This window comes from Lissotriton vulgaris, chromosome 2_1 (assembly GCF_964263255.1).
Source record: "Lissotriton vulgaris chromosome 2_1, aLisVul1.2, whole genome shotgun sequence".
Classification (NCBI taxonomy): Eukaryota; Metazoa; Chordata; class Amphibia; order Caudata; family Salamandridae; genus Lissotriton; species Lissotriton vulgaris.
The window spans coordinates 857,903,083-857,928,091 of record NC_141687.1 but is presented as its reverse complement, the minus strand read 5'-3'; the positions used below and the strand labels follow the sequence as shown (position 1 = coordinate 857,928,091).

Here is a 25,009-nt window from a genome sequence, read left to right as displayed (position 1 = left end):
TTAAGCTATCGGCGATCGGCTTTCATTGACTTCACTACCTGCTGTAAACTTTGGCACTGCCGGGTCCGTAGCCTCCGAACGCTCAGGTGCTCCGTCTACTAGGCTGAAGTGGTCATGCCGTATGGGGGTGATCCGCTGGTACAACGTGGTTTGTCTGGAGATGCTATTATTGTTCTTGGTTGTCGTCTGCTACATCAGCATACCTCTTGAGTTTCGTTTCCATTTTGGATTGCCATTTTATTTTCTCGTCTGCTCGATTCCTCCAGCGGCTCCAACACGATTTCCACCCCATCTAAGGCACTGACGATCATCGCAATAGCCCCCTTCTAGGCAGTATTGTTTCCGATGCTCAAATTTATCATTTTTGAGCTCCTCCTTCTCGCATGCTCATCGGAAGCAAAGTTTTTGTCTCCTGTCTAACGGAGCTAGAGTGGGAACCATCCTTTTTTTAGGTTTAGCTTGCGCTTTGCTTGTGAAATCTATTGTATTTAATATAAATCTCAAAAGGGTCTTACATCCTGCCCTTGCTTTTAGTTGGTTCGTGTTTTCCAATTACTTTTCCTTCATTTCTATTGGCTGCAGCATACTATTTCCTGTTGCTTCTCTCTTATCAGCGTCCTGTGGAACAAGTACTGTTTTAATCTGCCTTTGGGGGACTTCTTTTATGTTTAAACCGCATAGCGCATGTGCTGTGCTTATTTTCTGTGCACAGCACTGTGCTTATTTTAATGTTTACCCTGCACAGCACGTGCGCTGTGCTTATTTTTATGTTTAGCCCACCAGCTGAGGAGACGCCTCAATGCCACTCAGCTTGGTTTAGACGCCGGACAGCTCAACACTGCCTGCATTAAAGCTCTCGCCACCGGCCATGTTTGGGGGATTTTTTTTTTTTTAATGTTCAAACTGCAACAGTGATTGCGCTGTGCTTATTTTTGTTTACTCAGAGGAGCTGCCGCAGTGCCATTGAGAGTGGCTTTAAAGACTATTTGCCTGGACAACGCGACAATGCTGGCATTAAAGCTCTCGCAGCCAGTCCCTCCCCTTTGGATCAGGAAGCACTGCTCGCAAAATGTAGGGCTCCTCAAATTTTCGATGATCTCAAATCAGATTAAAGGGTATATTCCTCATAGAATTTGGCCTGCCACTTGATCTATTGACCAAACTCGTCGCTGTGGAAGTTAATGTTTGTTGGTGATCTTGGGCGGGCATTTAATTCCCCAGGTAAGAGAAATGCTCCTGTCTCAGGATGAGTGTCATACGCTGCAAAACGGATGGGAGTGGGATCCGGTGCTCAAGAGGAGGAGCAGCCCAAAGGTTCGTCACTGAACCCCTTGAGTGGCTCTTGTTAACCGGTTATTGGGTTGTGGTATCCTTTGCTTGGCTGCCAGCTACACCCTTCTTAGGAGTCCTCTTTGTGGTGCAGCTCGTTGACTGTTGTGTCCTTTGCTTATTCTCGCACTTTGCTTACCAACACTCAGTGTTGGCCCCTCGACCACTCCTTTACCCCATGCCTCACAGTCAGCCCTCAACTCTATCTTTCGCTAGTTACTTTTGTACCCGTTCCCTCATGATGGGGTGACTGAGTTCCATAGACAGTCCTGGATTTCACGGTCTGTCCCAACACATCCAATTATAATAAATGCATCTCAGTTTCAGTAGCGTTTTAATTAGTGACTTTCAGAGGACAAGTTCTGGGCCACAGAACATTGCTGCCGGCTGCAAAGGGTAATAAGGAGTACATGTACATATGTGTGTGTGTGTGTGTGTGTGTGTGTGTATGTTTTTGTGTTTAAATCTGACTTTAAGTGTTTGTATATGTGTAAATAGGTACACATATATACATACTTAAAAAGTAAATTTTAGACATTTTAAACAAACATGCAGGTTCGTACAAGGCCTCAAAAAAACATTGCTTTGCAGTGAAAGGCAGATTTTTTATTTTTTATTTATTTTGGAGATTTATAGAGCGCATGGCTGCCCGAAAGCGTCCCAACGCTATCTGAAATCCACTATGAGCTCCAGAGGTGGGGTCAGGCGGGGTGAAGAAGAGGTCAGGGGAACAGCCATGTCTTCAAGGATTTGCGGAATGACAGGAGATTAGGTTGGGCCCGAAGGTCCGGTGGAAGAGTATTCCACATCTTGGACGCCTGAAATGAGAACTCCGACCTCCAAAGCGTGTTCTCTTGATCTTGGGTATTTTGGTCAGATGGGCGTTGGTTGAGCGTAGGGTTCTGTTTGTCGTATAGGGAGTCACGAGATCTTTCAGGACCGGGGGGCTTTTCCATGCAGGATTTTGTGGGTTAGGCACATGGCCTTGAAATGCACCCTTTGCTCCACCGGAAGCCAATGGAGATCTTTGAGTGCAGGTTTAGCAGAGCAGCGTTTTTTTGTGCCTGTGAGAATTCGGGCGGCCGCATTTTGCACCACCTGTAGCCTAGAGATGACTTTTTTTGGGGAACCAAGATATAAGGCGTTGCCGTAGTCAAGTCTAGACAGTATAAGACCCTGAATGAGCAGTTTCCTTGACTGGAATGGGAGTAGTGGGAGGATCTTACGGATGGAGCGAAGCAGGCCAAAGCATGTGCCTGCGGTTTTCTTGGCCTGCATGTTGAGGGTTAGTTTGTCATCCAGCCAAATCCCCAGGCTTTTGATATCAGTTTTGGGGATTGGTGGTGGGCCCATGCTGGGAGGCCATAGAGACTCCGGGCGGAAGTGGGACTAGTTGCCCAGTACCATTAGCTCGGTTTTGTCCCCGTTGAGCTTTAAGTGGGAGTCGCTCATCCAGCTGACTATATTCTCCAGGCAGGAGTACAGATCGATGGTGGGGGGGTTCTGACTGACTGATGGAAACCACCAGCTGTGTGTCGTCCGCGTAGGTCAGGAGTTTAATGCCATAGGGGACGACAATTTGTTCAAGAGGTGCCATGTATACGTTGAAGAGTGTAGGGCTCAATGAAGTGCCCTGGGGACAGGTAAATGTGCCATGGGCTTCAAATGGTCCCCATCCAGCGACTCCACTACTCAATTTTTGTAGAGGGTCCGAGAGCGTGCACAAGTTAAATGTTGTTCATGCTCACGTTTCTCTCTGTTACTTGAGTAGCTAGCTACTTTAATTGTTTTAAGGCATTCCCTACCTCGCCTCTTTAATGTAGCAGGCAGGTATTAGAGTAGTGTGATCGAAGTTTCAGGCAAGAACCAGTCTTACCATCCTTTACCTATACTTCATTACAGCAGGGTGGAGGAGGGGTTACCCAGTGCATAATTTGAGCCGATTGTTTCTGTTGCTCGGCACCAGCACTTTAATCATCAACACCAGCATTTTTCACGAGCACCAGTTAAGAACACGTTCACATTCATTTATGGTAGGCACAGGAGGATTAAGTGATGTGCCTAGAATCACAGGATGTTGAGCCTGGTTCCCCAACTCCAAAGTTGCCAGCTCTGGCCAATACACCTCTTCCTCTCCCCACTTCCGTGGTTAGTAGTTTGTTCATGTTTAGGCTGCGCTAACAGGAGAAATGGGCTAGTGCAAGCTGCCTCCTGACGAGAGCCTCCGCACTTATTTTTTTACAAACTAACCCCTGGTTTTTATTTCATTGAACACTGCTTTGTGGTATTTTCTTCAACCATCTTTTAGCATAGTGTGGACTCATTTTAATGCTGTACAAAGTCTAATAAAGGGGTCCTGGTTACTCGTTTTAGTTAGACTAAAATCATTCTCATTACGATTCCATTGTGTGTTTCTTTCCCCCCTTATTACAGGTTTTATGATGTTCTTTCTGGTGCTTGAATCTTGGTTTTAACAATAGAAAAGCAGGACTACACGTCCAGAATACAGACAAAAACGCACCGAATGAGTGCGTGATGAGACATCCACACTATATGTTTCACTGAGTCTCTAAAACCTTCTAAAATGTAATGTGCACTGCATCTAAAATAGTGAGCTTTTATTATCTCATGTTTAGTTTGCCTTCTGAGCCTCTCGTTACATGTTGGTGGAATAAGGTGAGGCGTTTACCATGTGTGGTAAATACTGCACATTCTGAGTTTTTTTTTAAAGATATATGGGGCATAAAATGCAGAAGCCGTTTTTTAACACACTGAAATCCACATGTTTTGCCTGTTTCTGTGAGCCTTTTCCCTGAAATTACAGCAGATTTGACCTGACAAAATGTTTAGTGGGAAAACTGCGAGGGTTTGCTAATTATCACACAACTCCTAAATCTGATCCCTGTGCAAACACATCAGCACAGGTATAAGACTTTAGCCCCAAATGTGTAATGATGGTCCATGTCATTGTAAATGCTGTGCAATAATATGTCAGTGTTTTCTGCTACTGTAGATCTTCTGTGTCCAGGGTTAGATCCAACTTTTTGTTTCTACTTTTGTGTCTGTGGTCTGTCCTGGTTTGTTCTGATGGTCACTTTACTTTGTTGTATCATTTGCTACCAGTACCCTTGCCCTTCTTCTCACTCAAGTGCCCCTAACGCTGTCCAGTGTCTTTCTATCATTTGCCCCCTTTTTCTCTACTTTTGCTGACTACCTCTCTCGTTTAGGTATCCTCGCTGATTCCTTTCATTAGTTTCTCTGGCTGTATTTCTCTGTGTCCCTTGCTGATTTCCCTTTCGAATTTCTCTTTCCTCACTGTTGGGGCCCATTGTTTTGACTCTGGCATTAAAGGATGGGCCTCCCCCGCCTACCGCCCCATCTCCACACACTTGTCTTTTTTGTGGTAAGAGCTCCACATTGGTGGCCCCCGCTCTGTATTGCACAACTGCTCACCAAGATACCACTTACAACAAAAAACAGCTTATTATTAATCGCATACGCGAAACCAAATGCATTTACCAGTGCTGGTTTATTGAGGTCTTTAAACGTCCAGTGGGGAGTTACTAACTTAGGTAAAGTGCAGCAAGCCACCATGAAGTAGCATCAGAGCTTCATGGCTATACATTCTCAGCAGAAAGACTGCCAGATCAATGTACGGTTTTCTCTTTCCCAGCCACTATATTACGCCATTCTCTGCTTCGAACCCAATGGTTTCATCCGCTTTGTATGGCCTGGTGACATGGTGTTTGACATGCATTTGCAAATGGCTAAATCTTGTAGAATCTGTGAAGATGCTGACAGAACTCGGGAAACGAAACTGCAGGTTGTCATCTGGAGCAGGCTAACCTCCTGCATGAATTTAACTCCTCACTACAATACGTTCATGTTTGCATTAGTTTATTAATTTCTGCCATCCAGAGGAGCCAAATTGGATGTTAGTGAGCTTGGTGGGAAGCCGTCCTATGCCTTGCTCTGCAGCATTATAATTAATCTGCTCTAGAGGGAAGCCACTATGCATGAAACTTCAAAAAGCTATATCCCCAGAGCTATTTGCATGGCACTCTCCTACATTTGTGTAGCTTTGTCACCACATTAACTATATAGTCTTTTGCGGCATGCCCTAGGCACCTCTACACGAAGTGCTTTCTGGGCAGAGTGAGTTCTTATTTCTGTCGATAGTGTTGTGTTAGACCAACTCTGTCTCACACTTATGCTAGCAATGTCCTTATTTATATGCCTTTCACGGTCTTATGTTGGACTATTTGTCAGAAAAACAGTCCTGTGCATGTACAACCAAACCCATATTGGAAAAGGCAAACCAATACAATTCCTGGACAATACATAACGTCTGAAAAATCTAAAGTCTGTCTACCTTTTACAAAAAATAAATGAACCTATTACAATAACAGAAAGGTCCAGAAAATGTGTCTTACATTCCACATAGTTGGACAAAATGTTTTAAAGTACAATTCATCATCTCTGAGGCGGTGGGTAAGTCTTTCAAAAGATGCCTGTATGCACAGATCATTTGGCCGATTATTATATTGTAGCATTTATACAGTTAGCAAATGCAAAGTATAGGTTTTTTTTTTTTTTTTTTTTATAAAGGACTAGCCATTTTTGTGATCTACCCTGAACCGAATTTAACCATTGGTTTGAAAACAATGTATTTAAAAGGGTGATTGAAAGCGTCAGGGGTGTTGTAAATTTGCAATTAAACTAATTCATGACTTGATTTTCTTTCACTGTTGGAAAAACAATAGCACTGTTTCTGTCCGGCTTGCAAAAGAAATAATGAAAATGATGTTGAATCTGTACCTTTGGCAATGTCGCTGATCCTGGGATCAACGTGGAAACAAATATGGCATCCCTACAGGGCCTGGAGAGGCTTTTTTAGGCAGGAACGGGTTGAGGAGTTTCGTCATGGCAAGTGACATATTGGCATCCTCTACCTTAGAAATGCGTCTGTTTTTACTGAATGGTGTGGTAATGAAACCTCCACTCCCTGCTGCTGGTACCTTAGACAGCCATGTACAGCTTGGCTGTAGAAAAAGCCCTGTGTGTGGACTCCCACGCATTGCATCTGAAAGTGAACTACTGTTCTCATGATAGCTTGTCACATACACGTGAGTGGTTTTCTGCAGTGTCCAGCTAGAACAATGGTTCTTACCTTTTTGACTTGAGGACCCCTTCTAAATCATTTCTGGAGCTGGGGGACCCACACTGTATCATTACAGAAATCGCGGGACCCCCAAGGAGTCATTACTGGAAGCCAGGGATCGCAGACTAAGTATTTTCTATGATTTGAACCACAAAATGCAAAAAATACAAAAATAAGCTTTTATCAAACAAATACAGAAAAGATTAAACGTTTTATTTAATTCACAAACAAATATAAATAAGCACAATTTTAATTGTAATAGAAAGGTTGCATCGCTTCTAAACTCAATTGAGGCGACTCATTCCTTCTATTTTCAAATTGATGCAATTGCACTGCTCCTCAGGATGCTAAATTAATTTCTAGCCTCCGTTTTAAAATTACTTCACGTTTACAGAACGTTTTAAAATGTACATTTTGCATATATATATATATATATATATATATATATATATATATATATATATATATATAAACTAAGGAATATATATATATATATATATATATATATATATATATGTATATATATATATATATATATTCCTTAGTTTCTTCTTCCCACGATTAAAAGCTCCGGGGTTTACAGCGCTAGTGTCGGTGTGTTATCCTGCAGCTGAACCCACGCCGCTCCACATTCACCAACTTTCCCCAGCAAGGGGAAAAAACGGAAAGATTTGTGAGGAGAAAATATCCCCCAAAGGCAGTCAGAAAAAAGCTTGGAAAGAGCGAACAAAAAAGACACGTGAAGAGTGTCTAAAAAGCAAAAAGCAAAATGAGGAATCAGAAAAAGGAAAAATCAGAATGATTATGGATTTCTCCCAAGAAAGCGCCCAAATTGGAAAGATCTTAAGAAAGAATTGGAAATTGCTACAATTGGATAATACTGTCAAAGAGATCATGGGGAACCATCCGGTAATATCATACAGACGTGCAAGAAATCTGAAAGATCACATGATACACAGTCATTTCCAAAAAAAGAGACGGGATGACTGGTTGAAAACTAAGGGATTCGTGAAATGCCACAGATGTAAAATGTGTCAAATTGCTAAACCAATGAAAGAAATAACATTAGCAAACAAAAAGAAGTAGCAAATTAGACAATGTATCACTTGTAAAACGCCATTCACAGTCTATATAGTGGAATGTCCATGCCCGATGTTGTATGTGGGAAGCACTACAGTGGAACTAAAAAAACAGAATCCTACAACACATGAGGGCAACAATACATAAAGATCGATCCAATGCTATAACTAAACACATGGAGCAATTTCATCAAGGAGATTGGCAAAAGATGAAATTTTATGGCATTCAGACAATTCCAAAAGGAGATCGTGCTGGTGATCGGGAGAGAACACTGAGGCAAACAGAATCAAGATTTTTACTTAACCTGAGAACGCTGCATCCTTATGGTCTGAATCAGTCGGAGGAATTATATGTACATTTGTAAATAATTATCAGTGACAATTGAGTATGAAAATAATTAATAACTGATGTTCGGCAAATATAGGCATAGAAATCAAAAAAGTGACAACAAGGAAAGTTTTAATTATAAAAAGAACAATAAGACTGACTAAGCCTATTGGAAGGCGGAGAAAGCTCAATAAAGACATTGTTGATCGAACCAGGAATACTAAATATAAGAGAGGATAAATAATGATTAAATGCATTCGAAGAAACGGATGAAACACTACTTTTGTCGTTAGAAAATAAGGAACTACAAGGACCACAATTCTTGCAATAGGAACATGTGACAGGAAATGATCACAAAGAAAGGAAAAAAACATTTAAAATTACAATGGTTGGGGCAACCCGTTGATCGTGAGCAAGGTGGAGAGACACCGAAACGCGTAGATCAAACGCACTGTCAGCCCTGTAATTGAAAAAATAAAGAGGATTTGAAACTGATGGGTGTGCGACCTGTTTTTTTCCCCTTGCTGGGGGAAAGTTGGTGTGTGTGTATATATATATATATATATATATATATATATATATATATCAAAAAGGTTGCCCCAAATGAAAGAACCCTCACGCAAATTTACTCTTTTCCTTTTTATTCTCGGACTTCATCTGCTCGTAAATTGCTGCGTGCTCCCAGCTTAATTGAAAACTGTCTCTTGCACCAACACCAGACGCGTTTCGAGAACACCCGTTCTCTTTCTCAATGGTTCGTGTGCTGCTTGTTAGAGTTAATTTTGTTCCTTCACTTAAATTAATGTTCGGTCCTGCCCATATTGGCGTGGCTTACTTGGCATCTTGGGACCTGTAGTTCAGGTAATTTCGACCTTGAATGGGTTAGTGGAACTCTTGATATAAATGCACATTGTTCATCCCAGTAGATTGAAGAGGTAGCACGTTGAGCCCTTTACTTAGCTTTCTGACAAAATCCTGGAAATTTGCATCCATTTCACGCTCACTCCTCCTGGAGCAGCGCTGGTCCGCCTTGCCTCATTTGGAAAAATAGGTAGTTCTGTTTACTGTTAACTGCTGTACACATCTTTTCACTTTCACCAGCCTGGAATGCCAGGCACATTGAAGGTCCCTGCTTTTCATGGGAAACCGCATTCACACCTTGGTCGGACCAGGCATGCCTTTACAACGCATGTTCCTTTACCACGCATATTTGTACAATGAATATACCCTCACAGCGAAAATGTAGGAATTTAGCAGGTAAGAGTGTTCTATACATGTGTTTGTGTGTGTGTGCATATTTTAGGTTTTATGGTGATTGTGGGATTTTGGCTAGCAGGGGCACTTTTAAGGTCAAGGGTTTTTGGGTGACAATGGCAATTTTAGGGTTTAGGGTGGGCATGGGGTTTTGGGTGGGAAGGGAATTTTTAGGGTTTATGGTGGATATGGGTTTGGGGGTTACTAAGGCGAGATTCATATATGTGTATTTTTGTATATATATTTACCCTGTTGAAGACTTGGACCAAAACGTGTTGGTCTGCACTCTTTCACTTTATGGGAAGAAAATAAAGAAAAAGGATTGTTTGAGAGATGGAGCCGTGACACTTGCTTCCTTCCCGCTCTGCAAGATGACATGAAGAATGCAGGGTTGTGTGAAGACCAGGGTGGGGGTGGATGTGTGTATATATGTGTGTAGATATATATATATATATATATATATATATATATATATATATATATATATATATATATATATATATATACACACACACACATGGTGTATACTTACCTGAAAAATACTAAAACTTTCGTGGTAAAGACACATTCCTTGTAATGGCGTTGTAAAGGCATGCGTGGTAATGGCATGGGTGGTTCTGTCATACATCCACTTTTCACAGCATTAATTGCGTATTTCTAAATTTCAATTGCATTTCATCTTAGTAATTCTGATGCATGGAGCTCAGTTTGAAGTTTGTATCACTATAGACTGTAATCTTATATATATTTTTTTTAACGTTCGATTAGCATAGAACTTGCGCTCTTGCGCCTGAACTATTGAGTATGAATATCATGATTGTAATGTTACGTATCTATTGGATGTTACACCTCAACGTGGTGTGAAGTGATAACATTGCAGGCTATTTTTTCTTCTTGGGTCCTACTTGACATATTATATTTTTCAGGCACAGGCTGGGCAGATGGGTGCTTTTTTTTCTAACCGGAGCATTTTTTTTCTTTTGTAGATGAGGGCTATTACCAAAGTGGGAAATTTCAGTTTGAAATTGAAGTTCCAGAATCTTACAATATGGTGGTGAGTTAACAAGACTTGCGCATGAATACTGAAAGTACCGTGTTAATTATAGTGCCTGGCTCATGTTTTTTTGACTTGGAGGTCACATACTCCACTCTTGTGTAAAGTGTTTTCTTTATAACATGATACATTTTACAATGTGTTGTGGTGACTTTTACTTGTCCACAATGCTAGTCGCACTCACGAGAATTGTATATGATGCGCTGTTAAAACTCCCTGTTAATACTTTGGCACCTGTAGGAGCCTGTGCACTTCTTGAAACTCATTTCACTTGCACGAAAAGAGGTCAGTTGTGCCAGGACATGACAAAATCTTGACTGAACACTCAATGTTTTCATTTTGTAACTTAAAATAGATGGGCTGGGAACTGACACGTGAGCCATAGTGTGCATGTAAATATTGTTTCCGATAGCTTATACTTAAGCTAGGGGAAGAGTGCATGATTATTCTTTAGGTCCCCTAGAAAGTTGTTTTCTCAGGTTTGAAATTAACTTTGCTGTTGATTTATTCTGGGGTGATCAGGTATCATGATCTCGATAATGTATAGTAACCTGAAAACGAAACATTTGGCAACTACATAGTTGCATACTTCTAATATTTGACTGTGCATTTGGAATGCTCCATATATTTTCGGAAGGGGTGAAACTAATGCAGAACCTTTAACTTGTAACACCCTATCTGATAGAAACATCTAGCTGCAGATTCCTTACCTTCGAATTCTCCCCAGGTGCAGACTGGAATTGGACATTTTTACAGCAATACCTCTGCGTGTCAGTGGAGGGCGTCCAGTGTCTCCGTAGCGATGTCATCCTCCTGATGTGACATCGACTGAGTCCATATAAGCCCCCCCCCCCCCCCCCCCGACGCCAGATTCTTCTTTTTCCGTGCTTTCAACGTGGATCCAGTAGCTGTTCCTCAGGCTGTTTTTCGACCAATTTTGACGTTTTCGTAGAAGGAACAGTGTGCCTTCTACCTCGATCTTCAGGTTTCAAACCTTGGGATCCTGTGGATGACTGTCGGCTACAGACCCTCATTCTATTTGTGTGTGGTGGCCGGGTGAGCACCATCACTCCGAGGAGCGAGACTCCTGTATCAACTTCTACCGAAGGCGCTGCAGGAAAATCTTGTGAAATTCCTAGTGGCACAGCTGTTGCAATCTTCTAAGACTTCCTGTCGACTTGGTCTCTTACTCGTTTCAGGAGCCTTTCCCATGGACGTCACTCTCTATCAACGTCCTAAGGTAGGTTTCGGGAAAATCTGAAAACATTTCTCTTTCAGTAAGAGCCAGTTAGCAGACTCCCCGACCCTACCCATCCATAGCGCTACGAGGCCTCCGGGTAGTAACACGCTTTACAAAACCCAATTTCATTTCATTCATTTCATTTCAAGTCTAGGTGCAGGTGGTTTAAGTCGCAGCATTTTCTGAGTTCACAGCATAAATTCTCTTCCTCCCCAGCCTCCTCCCACTCTTCGGTTGAGGAGTCAATACAAGAGTCCACCACATGCCTCCCTCCCTACTGTTCCTGGAGCCGGGGAGACTCTAACCCAAATAAGAGAATATTATAATTCTCTTCATGCTATCTTTGGGTCTTTATCTTCCCCTGTAGCGCTTTTGGGCGCCAACGAGGTATGAAGTGCCTTGACTGTGTCCACGCCTACGGGTTCGCTCTCTGCTTCAGGTAGGCCTTCAGATCCAATTGTCAAATCCGTTTCGGCACCAGTGCTCAGCCCTTTGGTGTAACTACCTTTTGCGCTGATCAAAGCCACACCACTTTTCTCTCCCCCTGCCACTTCAGCACAGCTCGGCATCTGGTGTGATGCTGGTGATCCCACCCGGCTCGGACATCCTTCCTCTGCTCTTTGTTGAGCCCCCTCTTGTTTTTCCTTCTGAGCAACACAGTTTTGGAGGTGATGGAGACGACGTGGGCTTTCTGCACCCCATGCCTGACGCTGCCCAGCCTCCTGGGGGTGGAGCAGGTGCACCTTTATCGTGAAGCTCTATACATTTTGTTGGGGGCTTGGGCTGAACTTGATACAGGATCCCCTGTGGATCGGTCTATTTCGCAGACACCGTCCTGCCCTTAATAATTCGGCCTGTCTTCTCTGGCACTCTACTCATCACAGTTTGGTGGTACAGGCCGCTTCGGTCTCCCATGAGTCCAACTCTTCCAAATATCCCTCATGACAGAGATTCCAGGAGACTAGACACTTGTGGCAGGCATATTTTCTCCTCTACCAGTACTGCAATACAATCCATCAATAAGTCTTGCTTTCTCCAACGTTTTTCCCCCATGCATTGTGGAAGTCATTGACACGTCTGCTGCCTTGGGTTCCGGATGACACCCGGGATGAACTTGCCTAATTAATTCGAGATGGGCAACAAGCAGCTAAATTGATCATTTGTTGTGGTATGGATACCACTGATCCAGTGGGTCGGGCCATGGCCTCTTGTGGCATTGCGTTGTCATACCTGGCTTCGCACCTCTGGTATTTTGGAGGCTGTTCATGCCACATGTATATGTGTATGTGTGTGTGTGTGTGTGTGTGTGTGTTTTTATAATGTGTATTGGGGTCTTTTTTTTTTTTGCAAGTATGGTTGTGCTGAACTTCTTTGACATGGCCTACGTATCGGTTTTTGTAACTACGCCTTTCTTGGTGCTCTAGTAAATTGGTCATTGCCTATGCATTTCTTTTTCCAAACATTGTTGTTCTTCACACAATGCTTTTATTTCAGCATTGATTGGTTATCTCTCTCCTGCTCTCCCTTCCCACCCCCCCAATTGTGGATTTGATCTGAGATTCTCTTTTTCTTGGTGTTATAAAGGGTAGGGTTAGATCACATACTAGCTATCATGACAAGGAGCTGGAGCTCTAACATAGTGGTATGGACTGTTGTCCTTGATTCTTTAGCCTTGTTCAAGTCGTGGTTTGAATACCTTCAACAGGGCTACATAGTATTATTGTTTCTATAAAGTGTTCTCTCCAACACTTTCTTGTCCCTCTGCCGTAGGTAATGTGTTTCACACGCTTTTCATGGTCTTGCAGTCTTCAGCTTCCTACAGGCTTCTCACAGTCCTTCTGGTGGAGCTTCTCCGTTACCTCCCCTACATTCTTAACACAGCCTGGTCTCACGTTATCCCATTACGGACCAGCCAGTCCTATTCAGGGATCTTTTATGGATTTAGTTTGCAGACCCTCCTCCAGGGATGGAATTGCTTGGGTATCTAATTCTAAGGTAAGCAATCTGCGGCTAGATGTCCTTTTCAGATAAAAAAGTTACTTACCTTTGCTAGCGCCTTATCTGATAAAGAAAGGGTCTAGCCACAGTTTCCTTAGCGACTCACCCTTCAACCCCGCTCTGCGAACTGCTTGTCTTGTTACAAGATCCCTTTCATTAGGACTTTGACTGTTTGGCACAAATATGTCTCTTTTTTGGCACACTTTTTCCATTGGCATTGTATGGAAGTGGCTTAAAATTTTTGGCACACAAAATAGTCCTAGAACAAACTGGTGTCAGGGGAGGTCTTATTTGGACTCCGTTGACATCACATCCGGAGGGTGAAGTTTCGACAGACTCGTTCGATGCCTTCTACCGACACGTAGAAGTACTACTGGAAAAATATAATAATTATGAATCCAGTCTGGCGCCTGGTGAATTCTAAGGTAAGAAATCTGCAGCTAGATCCGGTCTCTACCAGATAGGCGTTACCGAAAGTAAATAACTTATTTGTCACTATGGATAATGTAGTTGCTAGGAGAAACATGATGACTAAATGTAGTTCCACAGTCAGTTGGATTGCCTTTGAAAAGTCAGTCAGTCGAATTGCCTTTGGAAATGTCAGTAGGTTGTCACATCTTGATTCCTTAGTCCTTGCACAGATTAACATAATTTGTATCTATCAAAATGTCTGACTTGTTCTTCCACAGACTGGGTCACCAAGGAAGGTAAAGGTGCGAGGTAAGGTGTTTCTGTTCAAGTGACAAAACTTGAAGAGGTGTTCCTCTTCATGTGATATTGCCCACCCTGGTAGTGCAACTGCCTTAGTAGGTCAGGATCACCTTACAAATCCGTTTTTGGCTTTACATCTGTATTTACAAGACCACCCCTTTACAAAGGTTGGGTTTCTGTGTGGGTGAAGGAGAAATGAGGTGATCTGTAGTTCAGAAGTTCAAATCCTGTGATGTTACAAAATCAACTGTACTAGACATGGCGTATATTATCAATACTACTTATAGATCTGAGTCTTTTTTGTCCTGGTCTTTTTGAATTAACAGAAAAAAAGTTGAATTTGTCAAAGTGAACCAGTTTATTTTGTTTCACTACCTCGATTGTCATTGAGATGCTGTTAGAGTTGGCTTACTATCATTTTATTCCGACAATCACCCTCCCCATTTATTCAGATTATTACCTTACACCCCCCCCCATACAGTGCACTTGATGAGTCACCCACATCACCCTCAGTCTCTTTACCACCTATATTAGATTACTTGGCACACCGAGGGTGGAATGGACATTGGTATAGCCACGCTACACTGACCACACACACGATCAAATGAGATGGATCAGACAATTAAAACTTTAATTTTGGTGCTTGCTTAAATGTCAGAAAATGGAATGAACAAGATTTGGCCTTGGATTAACAGTAATTTTTCTATCCTTTCATTCTAGATAATCCAAGGACTATATCACTGATTTTTTTGGTGGTCACATACTCCTGGTTTAAAAAAGAAAAGCAAAAAACAAAAGCTTTGAGTTTTTAGATAAGTATGTTATTGTGACTGAGTAAATAAGCTATGTTGCTAAAACATTTACACTCTCATATCCTGGCTAAACATATAATTTATTTACTGGTGTCTGAGATATATTCAGACATTCAACACATTACATTTTAGTTTTCCTCTGCTTCTCTGCCTGATATTCAAACATTCCGCCTGAGACAGGTGTCAGATTGCCACTGATGTAATGGGCTACTCCTAGTTCCTATGTCTATTTCTTAGACATTTTCAGATTTAAAATATTTGTATTTTTTAAACATGAATGTATAAATAATCCAACCATGATGTGTCGAAGTAGTGAAAATAAATTACTCTGGTCATAATCCAGTCCATCTTTTCTTTGCCCACTGTGCCACTCCAGACGAAAATCACTCTCCTACAAATCAGGCTTGGTTATGCTCCAACACGAGTAGTCCAGCCTGAACTTCCAGACCAGGTTTCCTGTGAAACAGAAACCAGCAACTGTTTTTGACCTGTTGAACCCTGCAGTGAGGTGCTGCTGCTTGATTCCTATTGGACAGTACCCACGTCCAGGCATACACGTCATTCATAGGGTGTAACACTCAGTAAAACAAAAAGATGATGTGTGCTATTCCAGGTGAGACCTATCTTCATCTGAGTCAGGCATGACCCTACTCCAGTAGGGAAACTCTAGCCCGAACTGCCAGGTCAGATTTCCAGTTGAATGGGAAACAAGTACCTAAGACCAATTTTGGACTCCAGAAAAGCTTGCATAGGTTTGACGTAGATCCTACTTGATTAACACATGCTGTTATATGAGAGTCTACAGATGTATGTATGTATGTATTTATTGCTTGTTGAGCGCAGCTGTCACCCAAAGGGTATCCTGGCGCTGAGACCTATCCATACATCTGTTACATAAGCTACATTACTCTGGGGAACAAGTAAGTCTTAAGGTCCTTTTTAAAAGTAAGCAGATCAAGGCAACTCCTCAATGCCAGAGGGAGAGTATTCCACAGCGTGGCAGCTGTAAAACTAAAAGCGCGACCACCCATTCTCATTCTATTAATTTTAGGGACTTTTACCAGGAACGCCGAAGACGATCTTAAAGGTCTGGCTGCCTGATACCAGAGGAAGAGATTCTGAAGAGGTATTGGTCCCAGTCCATGCAGGGCCCTAAAAACAAGACAAAGAGCTTTAAACGCGATTCTCTGCTGGACTGGGAGCCAATGCAAATCGGCCAAAGCTGCCGATGAAGAGGCAGACCGCGGTCGAGACAAGGCCAATTTGGCGGCCATATTCTGGATCCTTTGGAGCTTTAGGACCAGAATCTTCGGGGCACCCAGAAGTAGTGCGTTACAGTAGTCGATCCTACTGAGGATGGAACTACGCACTACCTCAGCTCTGGAGCCCCGTGGAAGAAGTGGCAAGATTTTCCGTAGAGCACGGAGCAAACCCATACATGTTGCTGCCGTCTTGTTTACGGAGGCATCAAGCTGCAAATTGGGTTCGAATAGAACTCCCAGATTGCGAGCTGACTCTGCCGCCTCCACCGAGCCCGGGATGGACACTGGCCAAAAATCGGCCGGTAGTGTACGGGAAGTTCGGTCCAAGGAGCAGTAGAGTACCTCTGTTTTTGACCCATTGAATTACAACGCATTGGCTCGCAGCCATGCTGCTGTAGCTGCCATACAACGGTGAAAGGCATCCCTTGAAATGGTCTCTGATCCCTCAAATGAAAAAATCAACTGAGTGTCATCGGCATAATTGATGACAGATATGCCGAATGACTTTATCAGTGCTACCAAGGGGCGGAGATATATATTAAATAGGATCGGACTAATTGCGATCCTTGAGGGACTTCCTGTTTCACCTGCCTAGTGGCTGATCGAAATGGTGGTAATGCCACGGCTTGTTGTCGGTTGTCCAAATAAGAAGTGAGCCAGTCTAGGGCCAGACCACTCACTCCCGCGCTCCGAAGACGGCCAAGTAGTACTTCATGGTCCACCGTGTCGAACGCGGCCGACATGTCAAGTAGCACCAGAAATGCAGACTTGCCCTTGTCGACTCGCGTTCGCAGATCATCCAACACGGTGACCAAGGCCGTCTCGGTGCCGTGTGCTGGCCTGAAGCCAAATTGTGCAGCATCCAGACAGATTTGTTTCCAGGAAGTTGGATAAGGCTCTTGTGACCCATCTCTCGAGAATTTTTATCGCAAATGGTAATAGCGAAATTGGCCTGTAATTAGCCGAACAAAGAGGGTCCAGAGAAGCCTTTTTCAACAAAGGTGTTACAATTGCCATCTTCCAACTGTCTGGGACTGTCGCTGTGGTCAATGATTGACAGCAGATGGAGTGCAGCGGAGGGAAGAGCTCATCTTGAAAAGCCTTCCAGATCTTATGAGGCATTGGATCAAGCGGTGATCCTGACGATACACTACTTGCCAGGATAACAAATTCCTCTAACGAGGGAACAGGGAAGCTGGACAACTGAGGCATACCTTCCTTGCTAGATGCCCATTTGGAGCCCAGATTGTCAGAAGGGTCCAGAAGAGAGACTGCAGATGTTACAGATTGTTCAGAACTTTTGAGTCCAGTCAGGATAGTCCTGATTTTCTCCTCAAATGCAAGGGCCAGCGAGTCGCACAGTGCCTGCGAGGCCGGGATAGTAGACGCCGTGCATGGCGGGTCAGACAAAGTCTTAACCAGTCTGAACAGGGTCTGAGATTTATTAGGGCCTTCGCCAAAGTGTCTTCCAAAAACGTAGCTTTTGCGATTCTTAACTGGGCCTTGTATTCATGCAGGGCTGCTTTATAAGCCGCCTTATCCTGCTCCCTATATCCTCTCCTCCATGTACGCTCCACCTGTTTGCAGCGAAGTTTAAAGTGCCCAAGCTCTTCACTGAACCAGGCATTTAGGCCTCTGGGCCTGTCTCACCTTACGCAAAGGGGCCAGGTCATCAAGAGATGATACAATATGCCGGCAGAGAGAAGCATAGCTCTTGTCCACATTCTCCTCCATCTGAAAGGTTCCCGGTAGCAGTGTGGGTCGAATCGGCTCCCTAAGGAGACGATTCCATTGCCGATTCAACTTCCTGCTGGCCGGTTTGTTAGGTCTCCATGGGGCAGGCATGAGAAGGGACAAAACAATCAGTGAATGATCGGTCCAACCCTGCGCCTCGACCTTATCTACCACAACTAAGTTTTTATCTGCAAATACCAAGTCTAGTATATGTCCCCTATCATGGGTGGGTACCTGGACCAGTTGAGCAAGTTGGATATTGCTACAGGCTTGGCACAGTTCTCGAAAAGCCAGGTCATGAGGGCCAGAAGGCCACAGTTTGAAGTCACCCAGTACTAGAAAATTGGTATGCGAGTTGAAAAGGTCGTAGACCAAATCAATCAGGGATTGAAGGGCTGTCGTGGGCAGAGAGGGCGGTCTGTAGCATAAAAGACCTGCTACCAAAGTACCTCCCTGAGCCACGATAGAAAAGCCCATAAGCTCAAACCCCGCTACCTCCGTAACCACCAATTCGGTCAAGGAGATAGAGTCTCTGAAGATGTAGCCTACCCCACCACCCCTACCCGAGGTGCGGGGAGTATGCCTTATCAGATAGCCTGGCGGGCACGCCCAGCCCAGTTCCATGCCACAGTCTTTCGTGGCCCACGTTTCAGTCACGAACAGTATATCCAGCAGTGACGATTCAATTAATAAAGCAGTCTCAGCGTGGTGCTTTATCAAAGAGCGTGCATTCAACAAGCTGCAAGACAATGTCTTGTGCGGGGTGGGGAAGGCCTCGGGCTCCAAGTCCTCAGTGGAAGCAGGGCAGGAGTCAGCAGGGTATGAAGGGGCAGGTGCGCCAGAGGCGCCCGGGACGCGAATGGGCGCAAACGGGCTTACCTCTGGCGCACCTCCGGCGCATGTACGGCGCCTCCGCTGCGCGTCTGCCTGCACATCCTAGTTATGGTATTACGCCGAGCGGGCTTCCGGCTGCTCGAGCCTCTGACCCCAACCAATATGGCGCCTGAGAATCTCCCAGAGCGTCAGTACCTACCCAAGATGGCGGACGGATCACCAGGACCAGGGACCCTACTAACTAAGTCCCGCAAAGGCGGCTTGTGGGGGCACAATTTAAATGCAGGTAAGCCTGTCTAATCCCCAGGTGACAGCAGTAGCAAGCGCCCAGAAAAAACCACAGCAAAAACAGCAGCGCAAACACGGCGACGCAAGTTTAAAAACTAACGAACTGTGCAGGTTAAAATCAATAGTCTATGGTAATGCGCGTGATGGCAGGAAAAGGTCATGGATGGATGACCAATGGATAAATGAATTAATCCTCAAGCGTCAACACCCAGATGTTTGCACACAGAACTGTGCGTTCCCTCAAATATTTATTAAACAAAATTAGGTGAAAATGTGTTACCTATCTTAGACCTAAAAGATGACAACTTGTTTTGTAGATCTGAGGCTCCTCTCCTCACTTCCGTGTTTTCCGTAATGCTTTGAAAACTTATTTTCCCAGAAGACTGTCAGTTCTGGCTTTGCTTAAGGTTGTGGCGTACAGTAACTGGCGTCTGTTTCTGGAAGGCACGCAATGGAAGTATTCTAATCAGTCATGTCTGTGCTGACATCAGTTTCATATATTTTTATGAAATATACATTGGTGTATTGGGGGGTGGGGGAGGTCTCCTTTCAAAGAGTGAGATTTGTCAGAATTACACCGCACACATGACATGGGTGGATCAAATATGTATTTTGTAGTTGGTGTGTGAGGAACTCTCACTTCTGGGTTTGTCTCTGAAGATACGTGTGTGTGGCGGAATCAGTACCTTTTCTGTACGTGCTTGTGGGGGTGGAAATTCTGGAGGGGCTACTATACATGAAAGTGCATGGAGTTGTGGAAATTCTGGAGGGGGTGATCCAGCGGTGTACCAGCAACAGATACTCCAATACCATATACTCACCCGGGCCCATAAACAAACACACACACACACACACACACACACACACACACACACACAATTTGAGTAAACCGCTGGAGTCAAAGTATATACATTTTCCATACCTCAAGATTGATTATATTCTTACTCCTAACCAACCTTTCACTGATTAAAAAGTTATTTCCTCTGGCTGATGGACCATTAGTTGAACTAATTGATGGTGAAGATTAACTGAATTCTAACCTTTATACTTTAAATTAAATTATCAGACTCTGGAAAGTTTAAAATCTTTATCTAAATTATTTGCATGTGAACCACTTCAAAGTACAGCACATTCACCATTACTCATAGGAGAGAAGGTACAATTAATCAAATCTACACATACTTCAAACTTGCAATGACTTATGCGCAGAAAGGAGAGGACAGAGAGAAAAGAACATCAGCAAACTCGCAAAATTGATAGTTACCTAGGATGTTATGAAGACCAACCCCCCGGCCAAAGGGCTGGTAGGGGTCCCCCAGGATAGTTCAGGAGACAAAGACTTCAGGACAGGATAGATAACCTCTCTAGCACAGACGGTCATGCCGCACCCCTCTCTGACATTCTCTTTCTCCTCGAGATTCTTCCGCATCTTTCTTTCTAATTCTAATAATTTAGGATATTAAGCTCTGCATTCAGTTCTTCATCAGCATCACTCGCTACTCCGACAGCATCCCAAGCTCTGCAGCATTCAACATCAACATCTCTCTAACAATTAAAAACTACCTCAGTTATACCCTTTTCGTTCATCATGTACCACCCATTAATGTTTCAATATCGTAAAGTACTAACTCTGATTGGCCAGGCAAGGGGGAGAAGATCATCACACCATGCTTACATATTACTCTTTTCAGTTAGCCCTTTGTTAATAAACCCATCCCCTTCATTTTTATTCATACTTTATTTTCCCACCTGCATTCACATTACATCCGATACAAATGTTTAACTTTTATGTGGTCTTAATCATTCAGGTCTTGAACTGCCGGTTTCTCAGGCTTCAGGCAGGCTGTGGCCTTGCACTCTTGAACCACACGTCATCCTTCCGGGTTGACTTCCACTTGCCATGCGCAAAACCCATGTGACATGGCTCACTCCAGACATACTCAAGAGGCCCACTTGCACACTAATATTAAAGTCAGAAAGACAGATGTTACTTTCAAGAATAAATGGTTTCACTGTATACCACTCATCTCTACTCTAATCCCCTTTACTTATTAATGCTTTCCCCTCATTGGCATTAGTAAATTCACTCAATTTAGTTTCAAGAAAACCGATGCAAAGCACGTGTGTCTTTAAGACTCCATATTAGAACATTCTGCTCATGCGCAAGAATTTCCGTCCAAGCGATAGCTCGTCATACTGCGTAGATGCAGTTGACGCATGCACAATAAAGATTTCCAGTTTTCAGCCATTTTAGAAAGCCACTTGAGTTATTCATGTTAGCAAACACATATGCAAGCTTCACTAATCCTCTTTTTTATGTGGTGTGTATTAGTTTTACACAATATGTAATTAGTAACATGTTAAGGTGTTAAATGAGAGGATTGCTTCCGGGCAAGTGTCTTTTTCCATGAGTCCTTGCTCCATCTGGGTTACTTTACATGTATGTGCATGTGGGGGTGGACATTCTGGAGGGGGTATTGTACATGTATGGTCATGTGTGTCTGAGAAGTGAAAGCCAGTCACCCGAGAGAGGCTAGCATGCGTGGCCACGTCTAGGCTGACACTTTCTACAACCGCTCATGCGTAACTGCAGCAACAGTTTGCGAAAAGGCAGCTAAGGAACCCAATGTTAATCTGAGCATTTCGTGGCCCCTTAGAGGTACGAATATAAATGTTACCATGCTATAACTTTGTTTAACAACGGGGCCTTGCGTTTCTCCACCTATCACATCAGCATCATATGCTCGTGCAGATTATTCAACGCTCTAGAAATCAGCAGGATCGTGTCGAGTGCTTCCCCGTCTCGAGCTAAAGATCGTATATTATCCAATGATTATTGCACTGCTATTATTGCAAGTGTTGCTTACAACACAAATACCGGATATCCCAAGGTAACCTTCTTTTCCTCTATTTCAGGAGATTTTAAAAGCTAGAACGTGTGCTTTCCATGCCACGTAGGACATTTTGAAATAGTTGTTTCCCTTCGCATCTGTTAATTTTTCTTCAGCTTTTCATTTTTCCCCTTTGACTTTTTGCTTATTGTTTTTACCACTTGAGTTTTTTCTCTTTATTCCTTAGCTGAATCTTCAGCGGCCATTCTTTCCGCTTTCGAGATCAATTCCCCGAGAGAGAGAATGAATCATTTGATGACTTTATGCACAGTTGAGGGAGTGCCTACCTCGGTAGAGATGCACTTTGGGGGGGAAACATCATTTACCACGAAGGCATTACCACTACTCACGTTTACCACGTGACACTTACCACGCAGGGTGCCTTCCACGCAGGGTACCTTCCACGACGTCTTTACCACGGGCTAGGGGGGAGACGTGGTATTCCTTGAAGTCGATCAGCGTGGGCATGAGGGGGCAGAGGGAGGGGGGGGGCTCGGAGGGGAGCTTGGGGGGGCTGGGGGGGGTCTCCCCCCCAAAAAAAACCAAGCAGATTAGTTTAACAAAAAAAACGGGAAAAAAATTAAAAGAAAGAGGAAAGAGCCTCCCCCAAAGACGTGCCGTGTACGTCAAAAAAACAGTCCTTTTTTTATTTCGGTGTACGTGTTTTGACGTTTGTTTCAAAGGAGGATGGAAGTAAGGGCTCGAGGACAAAGACGTTCAGGTAAGACGTTTCTACTCGTAGAGAAATGCAACGTTGTAAATACCAGCGTGGTAAAGCCACTTGCGAGGTAAAATTCGCGTGGTAAAGCCATGCGTGGTAACTGAAGTCGTGGTATAATCATATAACCCTTTGGGGAGGAGAGTGGGAAAGGTTGGACGTTTATTATTGCTCATTTAATTTATGAAAGAAGGCGGTTCCCAAGAATGGACCCTACATTTATCTTTGTGGATTCAAATTTAGAAACTCATGCACTCCTGACCAAATCAACAGGCATGTGTGATTGATGTCAGTACAGGACTAGGCAGGTGAAGCTAGCACAACCAGCTGCCCAGCGCCCATGTCCTTTCAACCTCCCAGCGTCATGTTCAGTCACATTACCAGAAGCTTTGCCCCAGGCGAAATGGCTGCACGTGTGTGGTATGCTTTGGCTCAGCACTGATGTGGAACGGCCCAGAGAAGCCCTCAAGGCACCCCCGATCTCCCCAAGCTCTATATCTGTAAGTTATTTAGGGACCAAAGTGAGGAAATAATTTTGGGCTGCCATGCTTGCGTTCATGCTCCTTTCGATCTGCCTTATGCCATGCTGTATTGAGCCATGCCCAGATCTTTGACCTCGATTCCTTATGGATTCACTGTCTGTGCAAGGCTAACGTATGCTGGTGAAGTGACCATCATAAGGAATACACAAAGAAGTCACACCCTCATCCTTTTCATAACTTTGAAGAGAAAGCGTCTATTTTCTATTCAATGCAGAGCATGTTTTGCTAAGTCTATTTTTTATTCCGTAAACGTTTACGCAGTGTAAGTCTTCGTGTATATACATGAACGAACATCATAAGCTGAACTAAAAAATTTAACAGACTGCCACATTCATATAGAACCCGCACATTAATATCTATGCACTTGCTTGACTTGTTCTGCAAACCAGTGAATATAGAGGCAACATGCCACCTTACGATTAAAGCACAATAATGTAATTATAAATATTTGTCTGCACAGCATAAAATAATACCTATATAATTGCTGTTTTGGTGAACCCCACATCAAATAATGGAGAGTGCTTAAAGAATCTTCGTGCTCTTGTGTGGTTTTCTATTTTATACATTTCTGATGGATACATCTAATCAGATACTTCGCCTTTTGTAAACCCCAGTCTCCCACCCCGCCTCTTTTTGTGCACCTTTAGACTTAGATCCAAACACCGCCCCTTCCTTCACTTTGGAAAATATGTTGAGAAAACCTCTTCACAGTGTGCAAAAGATATGCCACCCTCTAAAACGACAGGGTCTTATGAAGACTATTGCAAACAGATGTCTATGACAGATCCCCCTTGAGGTGTGCCTCTGGTGTTTGATGTGTGGCTCAAAGGACTGCAATGACTGTGCCTACGTAAATCCAAAACCAATCCGAGACCGTGAAGCAAATCTCCACATGGCAGAGCATGAAGGTTCAACACCAGTCCCAATCAAACTCCAAGTTTACAGCACATACCCGCCCCCACTAACGAAGATGTTCCCACGGGAGGCCTTCTTGCCAAAGTCTTCAGGTAAGTCAAGGAAGAAACAGAAGTCCAAGTGGGATGCTGTCCCTTTCCACTACTCTCGCTCTCCAGAGAAGGTGCAAGGGCATCATCATGCATCCAGGTGTCTCCCGTTCTACAAAGCAGCAGATTCCATCCTTACTCCCGATTTACCCAGAGTTCCCTGGTCCATCTACGAGGTCAAAGCCTTTCGATAGACAGTGCTGTACATCTTTGGCGTGCTTCAGGCTCCCTGTGGCGCACATTCAGACACAAAGGATCCACAAGGAGCTCTAGTTTATTTATTTATTTATTTATTTATTTATTTATTTATTACATTTATAGAGCGCACTGTTGCCAAACAGTGTCCTGGCGATGGGTTACCGCTAAGTTTGTCCTCTGTACTGTCCTTGCCCATTAAACTAATTTTGGGTATGTTATTGGTGTCAGTACAGGTTTCAGTCTCCGTATCTGTGTCCGTACTGGCTTTGGCTCCAAAATCCACGCCAGCCCCTCAAATGTCATCGCTGGCACTGATGTCACTGGGTCTGGAGGAGTTATCAGAGCTCCTTGTGGCATCACACTCAGAGTTTGCTTCACTTCTACCAAGGCCATATCCAGATCTTGATGTGCCGCGGTGTACATTGAATCCTCAGACTCTGTGCATTGTTACGAGAAAGTGGAATTGTATCAGATTGTACGGCAGTTTTTTGGCTCAGACCATAATCAGCCATATGGAAATGACAGTGGTGGGCAGGGGTAGAGTTTGCTTTGCCCTATGACAGATGGTACAT

At 43.7% G+C, this 25,009-nt stretch overlaps 1 protein-coding gene across 2 annotated transcripts in view; it reads left to right on the top strand.

The window, feature by feature from the left end:
• Positions 1 to 25,009, top strand: part of UBE2F (ubiquitin conjugating enzyme E2 F (putative)) — a 1,298,841-nt gene that overhangs the window by 510,974 nt on the left and 762,858 nt on the right. For both annotated transcript variants that reach the window (XM_086956339.1, XM_086956340.1), the window contains one exon: positions 10,138 to 10,205. In XM_086956339.1, coding sequence (XP_086812465.1) covers positions 10,138 to 10,205 — 68 coding nt within the window. The remainder of the gene's footprint in view (positions 1 to 10,137; positions 10,206 to 25,009) is intronic.